This window comes from Mya arenaria, chromosome 8 (genome assembly GCF_026914265.1).
Source record: "Mya arenaria isolate MELC-2E11 chromosome 8, ASM2691426v1".
NCBI lineage: Eukaryota > Metazoa > Mollusca > Bivalvia > Myida > Myidae > Mya > Mya arenaria.
In genome coordinates this window covers 36763633-36776582 of record NC_069129.1, presented here as the reverse complement: position 1 = coordinate 36776582, position 12950 = coordinate 36763633, and the positions used below count along the sequence as shown (strand labels likewise).

Genomic DNA, 12950 nt, shown 5'->3' with positions numbered 1-12950 from the left:
CCACCTCTGATTCTTGTGGGGAAGTTGGCAGTCACAAATCTTGTTCGGTTCCGTAAGCTAAATATCATTATCCTAGGGGAAATCTTGTTCCGTTCCATTCCGCTAAATATCATTATCCTAGGGGATATTTATACTTTGCGGAACGAAACGGACTCACAATTTATAGAGTTGAAGACAAGGATTGTACATAATGCTGACTGTAATAGTGATATTTCAGTTTTATTAGTGCATGCACATTCAAATTATATGGCAAACATGTTTTTAAATTTAATTTGTTTACGATAATGATATAGTTTCCAACACGCACACTTAGGTCTGTAGGTAAGAGCGTCGGTCTTCGGGTCGCAGAGTCGCAAGTTCGATCCGGGAAGTTGGCAGTTACTTGCGGAGAACAGGTAAGTACGGGTAAAGAATCCAGGAACACCGTTTAGGTTAACTGCCCATCGTTACATGACTGAAATACTGTTGAAAACGGTGTTATATAAGTTCCACATTTCTGTATTTGATTTATATGTTGTGATTTCTAAAAGTGACGAGTCTTCATTAGCAGGATATGTAGCCTGCGATTTTGTTTATGCATCATGAATGATTATTTATATGTGAAGTTTATACAAGCATTATAAAGGAGGAAATGGATATTGAATAACAAATCTTGTTCCGTTCCGTTCCGCTAAATATCATTATCCTAGGGGATATTTATACTTTGCGGAACGAAACGGAATCACAATTTATAGAGTTGAAGACATGGTTTGTACACAATGCTGACTGTAATAGTGATACATGTATTTCAGCTTTATTACTGCATGCACATTCAAATTATATGTTTTTAAATTGAATTTGTTTACGATAATTATAGAAGTTTCCAACCCGCCCGCTTAGATCAATAAGTAGGAGCGTCGGTGTCTAAGTTCGATCCTTGGGCGGGCAATGTTCTCCGTGCCGATTTGATAAGACATTTAGTCTGACATCATTTGTCCTCCACCTCTGATTCATGTAGGGAAGTTGGCAGCTACAAATCTTGTTCCGTTCCGTTCCGCTAAATATCATTATCCTAGGGGATATTTATACTTTGCGGAACGAAACGGAATCACAATTTATAGAGTTGAAGACATGGTTTGTACACAATGCTGACTGTAATAGTGATACATGTATTTCAGCTTTATTACTGCATGCACATTCAAATTATATGTTTTTTAAATTGAATTTGTTTACGATAATTATAGAAGTTTCCAACCCGCCCGCTTAAATCAATAAGTAGGAGCGTCGGTGTCTAAGTTCGATCCTTGGGCGGGCAATGTTCTCCGTGCCGATTTGATAAGACATTTAGTCTGACATCATTTGTCCTCCACCTCTGATTCATGTAGGGAAGTTGGCAGCTACAAATCGTGTTCCGTTCCGTTCCGCTAAATATCATTATCCTAGGGGATATTTATACTTTGCGGAACGAAACGGAATCACAATTTATAGAGTTGAAGACATGGTTTGTACACAATGCTGACTGTAATAGTGATACATGTATTTCAGCTTTATTAGTGCATGCACATTCAAATTATATGTTTTTAAATTGAATTTGTTTACGATAATTATAGAAGTTTCCAACCCGCCCGCTTAGATCAATAAGTAGGAGCGTCGGTGTCTAAGTTCGATCCTTGGGCGGGCAATGTTCTCCGTGCCGATTCGATAAGACATTTAGTCTGACATCATTTGTCCTCCACCTCTGATTCATGTAGGGAAGTTGGCAGCTACAAATCTTGTTCCGTTCCGTTCCGCTAAATATCATTATCCTAGGGGATATTTATACTTTGCGGAACGAAACGGAATCACAATTTATAGAGTTGAAGACATGGTTTGTACACAATGCTGACTGTAATAGTGATACATGTATTTCAGCTTTATTACTGCATGCACATTCAAATTATATGTTTTTAAATTGAATTTGTTTACGATAATTATAGAAGTTACCAACCCGCCCGCTTAGATCAATAAGTAGGAGCGTCGGTGTCTAAGTTCGATCCTTGGGCGGGCAATGTTCTCCGTGCCGATTTGATAAGACATTTAGTCTGACATCATTTGTCCTCCACCTCTGATTCATGTAGGGAAGTTGGCAGCTACAAATCTTGTTCCGTTCCGTTCCGCTAAATATCATTATCTTAGGGGATATTTATACTTTGCGGAACGAAACGGAATCACAATTTATAAAGTTGAAGACATGGTTTGTACACAATGCCGACTGTAATAGTGATATTTCAACTTTATTAATATTAATTATTAATATCAATTTATATATGGCAAGCATGTTTTCAAATTTAATTTGTTTACGATGATTATTAATATTTTTTAGAATTTTATATAATACAAAATGAGTGTACTGGATATGACGGCCATTCGATACATATTAAAGAGGTCCTGATATCGCCAAAAAATATTTAGATTGTCTACTCATTTTTTTTTTCATTCGTCAGTTTAAATGAATAATAAATATTGAATTACTGCAACAAGTGCAAAACATTTAAATATATAAATTTTATGGCGATAGGATTTCCTATATTGACTAAGTCAAGAACATAGTTTTTTAAAACAGCTAGGTTGCATGTAATAAATTCGTGTACCTGTAATATATCAGGATGAAAAATTCCATTGACAAGAAAAAATAAATCTTGTTCCGTTCCGTTCCGCTAAATATCATTATTCTATGGGATATTTATACTTTGCGGAACGAAACGGAACAACTGTTTGCAGTCCCGAAGATTTTAATATCCATTTAGAAGTGGGTTTTCAGATGGTTCAGTTCGAAAAAGCCCTTGATCGACTGTTCGCTAGGCAGTTTCAATATATCATTATTATTATTTAATATATTTACATATTAGTAAAAAAAATGCTGTGCCCCGTGTGGTGCCTCAATGTTTGTTCCGTTCCGTTTCGTTCCGTTCCGCAAAGTATAAATAGCCCCATTTTTCTATAGACAAGTTTTTTTCCCACTCCCTATAGTATTTTCCAAGATATGGCCCGGACAAGCACACATTATGAAACAAGATGCCCAAGAGGGCCTATGCTCTACTGGCATGGCTCTTGTGGTCATTTTCAATCCAGAGCATGTACGTATGAATAATGTATGAGGCAACAAAGATATAGTTCACTTTTTGTGTTTGGGTTAGCTGAAAACGCTGCACGTTCAACATCTGAGGACAGTGTTGTAAGCAGATAAGTTGCATGAACTATTTTAATTTTAATATGTGCCAAGTAAAGGTAATCTGAGGATAAAAAATGGTCAAAATTTCATTTCTGTAGCTTTAAAAATAAAAAAGTTGGTCAAAAGGTCAAAGTCGATGACATCCGAAGACAACATTGATCCTGGTTGCAAAACTGTACACATTGTCAAAATTTCATTGCTGTAGCTTTAAAAATGAACAAGAGCGGTCACAGGCAGCTATATCCCCCGCCTCATGGGGACATTTTTGTAACGAAAGCCAATCAATGATAAGGGTAGTTTCTCAGGAACATAAGAAATGCGTAAAATTAAGAAAGAGCAATAACTCTTTCAAAAAAGGTCAAATTGCAAAAGCCTGACAATATGCGCTGTGTCACTATATAGTCATAAATGAAAGGAGTTGCGAAGAAACCAATTTTAAATGTAAAATAAAGGAAGGGCAATTACTCTTTCAAAAATGGTCGAATCGTGAAAGCCCGACAATATGCGCTGTGTCACTATATAGTCATCAATCTGTGAAAGTATGGTAGAAATTGCATGAAAAATGTAAGGAGTTGTGAAGAAACCAATTTCAAATGTAAAAAAAGGGCAATAACTCTTTCAAAATGGCCGAATCGCGAAAGCCCGACAATATGCGCTGCATCACTATATAGTCATCAATCTGTGAAAGTTTGGTAGAAATCGCATGAAAACCGTAAGAGGAGTTGCAAAGAAACCAATTTTAAATGTAAGATAAGCAAAGGGCAATAACTCTTTCAAAAATGGTCAAATCAGGAAAGCCTGACAATATGCGCTGCTTCACTTTATGATCATCAATCTGTGATAGTTTGGTAGAAATCGCATGAAAAACGTAACAGGAGTTGCGAAGAAACTAATTTTAAATGTAAAATAAACAAAGGGCTATGACGCTTTCAAAAATGGTCGAATCCTAAAAGCCCGACAATATGCGCTGCTTCACTTTATGATCATCAATCTGTGATAGTTTGGTAGAAATCGCATGAAAAACGTAAGAGGAGTTGCGAAGAAACCAATTTTAAATGTAAAATAAACAAAGGGCTTTAACTCTTTCAAAAATGGTCGAATCCTAAAAGCCCGACAATATGCGCTGCTTCACTTTATGATCATCAATCTGTGAAAGTTCGGTAGTTATCGCATGAGAAATGTAAGAGATGCAAAGAAATGAATGTGGGACGGACGCACGCACGCACACACACATGCACGGAATCGCGCCTACCATTACTACCAGTATATCCCCTCGCCTTTTCAAGGCGAGGGATAAAAAGTAAGTCAAAAGGGGCGGGGCCAGCTTTTGGTCAAGGGGCATAATTTGCTAGACGGTCATCATATGCACCACAGGAGTATGGTTATTGTGCACTGCACTTTCTCTCATTGCTATCTATCTATATACCAAGTTTTATTTCAATCCCATCAGTAGTTTAGAAATTATTCCCTGGACAAGGGTATGACAGACACACGAAAGGATGGACAGACAAAGGGGCAACTATATGCATTCCTGTAGGGTTGCATCAAAATCAACAATATATATGTCACTACAGTTTTATTACAGCATTGATTTTATTCAAAGTTTTAAGAGCACTGAAATCATTTTGTTGCACACATAAACATAAGTACCATACCAAGGCAATATATAGATATATTTTCTATGTAGGTATAATGTAAAAATCCTATAAGGGAAATAAAAAAATGTTCATTTGTGGACAACACAATGATGTACAGAGATATACATAACCAACTTTGTTCATTTTAACTAAGGTCAGAGAAGACTTTTTGCTGATTCTCATCCAGGTTTTTGTCAATGAGTGGTTTTTATCTTGTTGGTGCCATTTTCTCTATTTTTAAACGCTTCTCGCTGAGGCCGAGGTTTTGTCAAATGCAAATATGTAGGGGCCGGTGCTTTCAGACAGGAATTGGCAAGGATGATATTCTAAAGACTGGTTCTTTGGCCTTTTCAAAGCAATATTTCTGAATAGTTAATTACTCCACATTTAATTGAAGGTTGTACGCTATTTGATAACATGGCCCCAAAGTTAGCACTAATACGAAACATAATCAATTAGGCTAATTAATTAATGAATTTATGAATAGTTTACACTGAAAGTGATAAAATAAATAATATTTTTGACATAATTTCATAGATAGTTAATTAGACAACAGTAAAATAAAAATGATTTTGGGACTTTAAAATACATTTCGAAAGATCGAGATAGGGTTAGTTTGGTAAAGCAAACAGCACTATTAATTCAATTTAGAGGAATTGATCATTTGTAAACATATTGATCACAGGTCAAGTGGATTTACAGAGAGTTGATTATTATATAACCATAACATAACAATTAATACACCAAAACATACATGACTAAAATACAACAAACTCAATCGATTTTCCTGGATAAAAATGCAACAAAATATGAATAAATTGGTATGTGAGTCTCACACTTCTCCACATTTAACTACATAATTCCTTAAGCGTAGCTTTGAAGTGTAGCATAAAACAAATACCCAAGGTACAAGACATAGTGACTACATGTTTTCAAATGGTGGTAATAAAGGCTAATTTCTATGACTAGCCTGTCTGTATTAACAAGCACCATTACCCAAACGGCCCCACCCATTAAATGTATCATTCTTACTATTGTTAGTACTCAATTCATTATGATTAAAATTTAGTAATTGCTTCGAAAACTAAAACTTGAACAATGATTGAAATATGTATCTTTAAATTTCATTGCAGTAAATGCAATGAAATGACAAATGTCAACATTTTCAGACTTGGTCTGTTTAACCGTTCTGGTAATGTGCCTTTTTGACCGAACACTGACTATACATTTACATTTTACATTTATGGGTACAAACAACATGATGAATATTATGGTTATGAAGATCTTCAGTATAAAAATAGACAAGCGACGAAGGAAAATCACAAGTCATGGTATATGGATGGTGTGATACCATTAGTTCGTCAAGTGCTCACAAACATTAAAACAGTGACCACATTAAAGGTATTTTGTATTTCAGTTCATCTAAATTCCATTACCAGTACACTTTTACTTGCATATTAGCAAAAAACATGGGTACAGGTATTGCACAAGATCTTAGATTTTGTTTATACATTGTATTTTAAAGATATTGTAGGATACTCAATAATGAATGAGCCAGAGGCCTTTACAAGTAGTACGATTTTTAAACTTTTTATGAATCAAATACTTAAATCTATGGCCTACCAAAAGGCAGACCTAACTTCATATGAAAATAGAAGGAGTTGCATCCATCACGCGCTGAGCCCTTGAAATACTGAAATGCACTATGACAGCGCCTCTTGACAGCAACACCTAGAACCATGCTGTTGCAAATACTGTAAAAAAAAAAACGCAATTCATGGAGCATACATGCATCAATATCAACAAGACGGTACAAAATTAAAATCTCAAGAAAAGGCAATTACTACATTGCAAAGCTAGTAGATAACAATATAAACTTTGGAACGTCAAACAATAACACTTTCTTTTATACATAATATACAATATCCTAGCGGAGTAAAGTAACTGTGCTTGTATAAACAATTCAAAAGTTGAAACTTTAAAAAAAGATTCACTCTTGTTGGCGAATAAATTTAGTAAAATGTACTCGTCATTGGTATATAAAGCACAATCACAAAATCATTTTGCAACGAAGAGAAGGTTAATTTGTACTACCTCAAAAGTGGCTTCAAAATACAAGTTTTGGCACTTCATAGATTTTTGAATGTCACAGTCTTGCACTTAGTTTAAAGCTAGGATTTAATTGGTTGGTTGATGTGAAACCAATGCAAACTGCACATGTATGGATGCTTTGAAGGAGTATGCACCCGCCTCTTCAGTAATTTAGTCCTGGTGATATACATCAAAAGTATATTCCAAATCGCTGATGGCTGCAGTAACTGTTGACTCTTTTCATGTGGGATGTTGATCAACAGAACATAGATGTTTCACTTGATTAGAAATTCACTATAGACAGATATGGGCAGTATTAAAGTCACAATCATTCAATGATTCAAAAACTACAAATCCCAATTTATAGTAAAAAAATTCATTGATATTTTGAAGGGCATATTATTCATAGTTGGATTGTTGTATGAACTGATTTAGGTGAACAATATCTATTCACCACATGCCTTAAGACCATTTTAATGACTTATGACAAATTTCTACTCAAGCAGTTACTTTCTTCCACTATGCTTAAAATATTGCATATTTTTAGATATATTTGCTTTATCATAATAGCAATCATTCAAGACAAAAAATATAACTGCATGTACATGAAAGCCAGCATATATAGATACAAAAATTACAGCACAATTTTTTTTTACTCATACATGTAAAGCATACAAAACAGATATAAATTTTATATATATATATATATATACACGGCGGGAAGCGGTCAGACGACAAAAAGTGAAACAGTATTATGATTTATTTGCTTAATGAATAACTGATAATCTTGAATAATCATATATATCTAGATTTATAATCGGGGCTTCAAGCTATAAGTTTGATATCGACGACGATTTTTTCATTACTGCGAATTAAAATGACGTAAGCGGCGCACTCAGCTCTTAGACTCTGTAGTTAATCAAGCATGTCGCTGTTGATATCCTTTATGACTAGGTTAATCTATTCAGAGTTTTAATGCTTTCGCCATTAACAATGGCAATTACATTTATCTTTTTTAAACCGTTTTTAACCAGCAATGCTTCTTTATTACAATTTAAATTTAACAGTTTGGTAATCAACAAACGGATATATCATGAATTGATCGACGACAACATAGCGTAATTGCCATGTGAAAATATGGACCGATTTTAACACTTAATCACGATAGCTGCAATCACATGATTGAACACATAGTTTGTGTATTTGTGTCTTCTGCGACCTACTAATACACGTGATTGGACCGATTACAACATATAGGCTATAGTGTTCAGCATAGCGGAAAAAGCAGCTGGTTGCATTGGTCTGATGGTTACTAGGACACTTTTATTGGGGGTAAGAATGTAATGATTGATATATATATATCAATCACTACATTTGATACAAGTATTTACCAAATTTATGCAAAACTGCATCATGCATGAAAAAGTTACTTCCCAGACACTCTACTCTTAAGTGAATATATGCAGCATTCCAAAATGATTAAACTGTAAGTTTGACCTGGAACTTTGAAGTAGGGACTTGGTCTTGCATGCAATATATCACATTTATGTATGGAACACATGTGCCAATTTATTTTAAATCCCCCCGTGTAGGACAAAGTTAAAGCCTGGACACAGATACTTTATATGCATACATGCAGCCACGGACCTATAGGTCCATGATGCAGCATTCCATTATAATTAAATTGAAAGTGTGTACCCAACAGGAGTGACAAATACCCCTGACTGCCGCCTGGACACAGGAATGGCAATCTATCTCTTTGAAAAGAGGCCATAACTCATAGGTTATTGTACACTGCATTTCCACTTATCATGCTTAACCAAAGTGTGTTGTTTAATTAAAATCCATTAAGTAATTTGAAAGTAACGCTGCTGGCAAGAAAAAGTAACAAAGGGAAGTAACTCTGTAGTAAGTTGAAAAAGAGTTGTGATTATTGTACACTGCACTTCCTCTTACTGTACTTAACCATTGTATGAAGTTTAATTAAATTCCAACCAGTAGTTTTCATGCTCTGGAAAAGAAAAAGTAACAACGGGGAAAAATCTAAGCTAAAACAGAGTTATGGTTCTTACATTCTGCAGTTCCTCTCAATACATTGTGTTCTATCATTGTATGAAGTTTATTAAATTCCATCAAATGGTTTTGAAGTTATGCTCCGGACAAGAAAAAGTATCAAAGGGCAATAACTCTGTAAATGGCTTAAATAGAGTTATGGTTCCGGTGAATTGCACTTCTTATTGTGCTTCACCATGGTATGAGGTTTAATGAAATTAGATCCAGTAGCTTTCAAGTAATGCTCTGGGCAAGAGAAAGTAACAAAGGGCATTAACTCTGTAATAAGCTGCAATAGAGTTATGGTTCATGTACACTGCACTTCCTCTTATTATGTTCTATCATTGTATGAAGTTTTATTTAATTCCATCCAGTAGTTTTCAAGTTATCCTTTGGACAAGGGAAATTGCAATGGACCCACCAACTGGGTGACTCCAAAATACCCCCTTCAAACTCTGTTCGATCGGGGTAAAATGATGTGTAAATATTTTACAAGGTGATCAGTGGAACTGATGTATGCTCCCCAACACCAATTGTTAATTAACATTAAACATTGCGGCATTGATGACCAAAACTTTGGGCATTTGTCTGGGAGGATTTTTCCTTCACTCGTAATGATGTCTTAATGTTTTGATATTTAATTCTTTAAGCATATAAAGTCAGTTTAGACAACTTAATAGCATGAACTTAAAGGTTAAAAAATAGAAACAACATAACTTTTCATAAAAATATAGAACTGGATTTAATCAAAATCACTGTAAAAATTGGACATAGTAAAAACATCAAAAGTTAAGTGATTTCAAAAACATACATTATCATTATGTATTAATAAAATGGAAATGGACATTAGTTATATAGATAGTGAAAAAGAAACATAACAGAACAGACTTAAACATTTAAAAGCATTATTAAGCTCAACTTAACAGTTAAACACTTATCTTACATTATGTAACATTAATTATATTGTCATGAAATAAATGCCTGTTGTTTTCCAATTATCACTACTGGTTGAGAAGCAGTTTCCGACGGAAAGCAGTTTCCAACAAATCGCTTTTTCGCGTACTTTCTTTAGATCTTCATAAAGAAGGTACTGTAATTCAACTATATGGTAACTAGGCAATCCAAAGTTGAAATTCTTACCGAGACACGTAAGTACTTTTATTATTATTTAATGTTTAATGTTTATTTTTCATTTTGTACACAAACTTGCACGTGGGGGATTTGCACGCGCAGCGTATTGCACATGCGTGTGAACCTAATTTGCATATATCTATGAATAGCTACAAGGTTTTCCTAAATTGACTTATACAAACGATGATCATTGTGTACATATTTGTGAACACTGGTGTCATGCTTGTTTCGCACCCACATTCACTTAATTGTATACAAACACAAGTTTCCATCAGAAATGAATCAAAATATCATTGATATTCAGTGTCTGCCTGATTTCGAGTATGAATTGACTGTCGTAAATCTTAAGGTTTAAATTTTTCGTAAATGCTGAAAAATTAAATAATATTTCTCTTATTACAGTCTTATATTTAGATTATTAAATAAACGGATAATAAAAACACACAATAGGCACCTTAAATATGCCCCGCATTCGATTTGTTGGAAACTGCTTATCATCACAAGCTAATCAGAACAATGTAAGTACCCTCTTTGCGCCCCTATTAGATACACTATGTGACGTCACACATGTGAAAAATATATCGACAATAGCAGCTTGAGCTGTAGTTATCTAAATTGTGAACAATTTTAGTAGGTATTTAAACATGTATAAATAATTTAATAAAAACGTATAAAAACTGTCGGAAACTGCTTCTCAACCAGTAGAAATAGAGCTGTCACAGTAAGTGACGAATGCGCCCCGAAATGCCATCGAGTTCAATGGATTATGCAATTATGAATATGCCTACATTCAGAAAGAGCTATCAATTCATATATATAAGCATATGCCGGCCCCCATAATGGTTGACTTCAAGTGTGGAGGAATGAAGCAGTAAGAGGTAGGGACGTCGGTCTTGCACCCCACATTTCGTCTTGTACCGAACACATGTGCAAAGTTATCTTAAAATATCTCTGTGCATGACAAAGTTACAGCCCGGACAAAACCAACTTTACTCCACCTGTGTGCATATATGAAGCATTCCATAATGATTAAACTCTTAGTGTGACAAACTTTTAGGTAGGTCGATTGTCTTTGCAAACGACACATCGCCTTTAAGTTCCAAACATGTGCCAATTAATTTTACAATCCTTTAGTGCATGATAAGTTACTGCCCCTATGTGGATACTCTATGTGCATATATGCAGCATTCCATAATGATTCAACTTCAAATTTGACCTTGAACTTTGAACTAGTCTTGTTGGTTTTGCAATGTACCAAACACATGTGCAAAGTGATTTTAAAATCCCTATGTGTATGACAAAGTTACAGCCCAGACACGACCAACTATAACATATTATGCATATCAGCAGCATTCTATAATGATAAACCTGTTAGTGTGACCTTGACCTTTGAGGTAGGGATGTGGGTCTTGCACACATGTTGTCTTTATGTACTGAACACATGTGCTAAGTTATTCTAAAATCCCTCCCTACATGACAATTTTACAGCGCGGACACGGAAAACTAGACGGAAGGACAGACACAAGACTGTGCGATTTTAATATCCCCACCTTCGGCGGCATGAAAATATTGAGACTTTTTATCAAACTAATAGGCTTAAACCCAGACTCTGAATTCATTTTTCAATTAACTTTTGTCACATTTAATCAGCTGACTAATAGTCAGTCAGCTACTAATAGTCACTCAGCTAGTATATATCAGTTGCCTTTTTAATCAGTTGGCTGAAATTCAAAATACCAGAAGCTAGAACAAGTATTTAAAAAATATTGATCGCTTACAGCAACTGTAAGAAAATTAAATTTCTTACAAATTAAATTTCTTACAAAACTACAAATTAAGAATTTAATCAGATTAACACAAAACACCAAAAATGTGAATTACGATACTTTACAAGGAATATAAAACATAAGAATATTTAATCACTGCTTTTTTGCCCATTTAAGATCATCCACCCTAGGTTTGTGTCCGGTGACAACTTCAATAACAGCCTCAAACTTTGTCCAGAAACCAATCACTTCTAACGGATAATTGAGCCAGCCTGTTGTGATACAGAAGTAGGTGTCGTGTGGCGCCACATGATGAATCCTGTGGTGCTTCCGTGGCAATATCACATGGTAGTCTTGTAATGTTGTAATCCACTTCGGAAGGCCAAAATATGTGTGAGACCATTTGTGAAACTGGAAGTAGAACTTATACACTTAAATATTTTGCAAAACTAAAATAAAACTGAGATATAAATCATATTTCATCACAGTGTTTATCTTGAAGTAGACACACCATTAATCTACTAAAAATGTTTCAGCCATACCTACACATTTAAGTCCATTTTTGTGATTTGAAAGAGATATAATAAGTTGCCTGTGAATAGTCAATAACTGTTAACGATTTTCAAAAAATGTTCAAAATTAAAGTTTTGATGCAAAGTCAATGGCCATTACAATAACAACAATACCAAAGCAGGGTTTCCGGCAGTAATTGACAAGGGCTTGTCAGGACTGACTTATGTGGTGGGTTCTCCTATCTGAATGAATGAGTCTTCAATATATTACTTTATTGCATTTCATTATTTTTTGAGTACTTTTTATGTACAAGGACAGCAACCTCCAGTTAGGCTGCCTTTTACACAAACCAAGAAGGAAAAAATACCTCTATATTCAATTTTATTACAGCAACAATATCGCAAGATAAACCTTCACGCCGGCTGACGTAACCTGCACGCATGAGATCGCCAGACTCAGATAGGAGGCAGAAGGAGATTGCGATTAGACATGTTGAAATTCTTAGACTGAATGATTTCTTTTTCTTACAATCAAAATTTCATCTTAAATTGTCATTCTTGATTTCTGATA

General features: G+C 34.8%; 1 protein-coding gene across 1 annotated transcript in view; it reads right to left on the bottom strand.

Moving 5' to 3' along the window:
* Positions 1-4751: 4751 nt before the first annotated feature.
* The window catches only part of LOC128243288 (plasmanylethanolamine desaturase-like), a 45470-nt gene continuing 37271 nt past the window's right edge, over positions 4752-12950 (bottom strand). Inside the window, exon 5 of the mRNA XM_052960964.1 lies at positions 4752-12278. Coding sequence (XP_052816924.1) covers positions 12021-12278 — 258 coding nt within the window. The 3' untranslated portion in view covers positions 4752-12020. The remainder of the gene's footprint in view (positions 12279-12950) is intronic.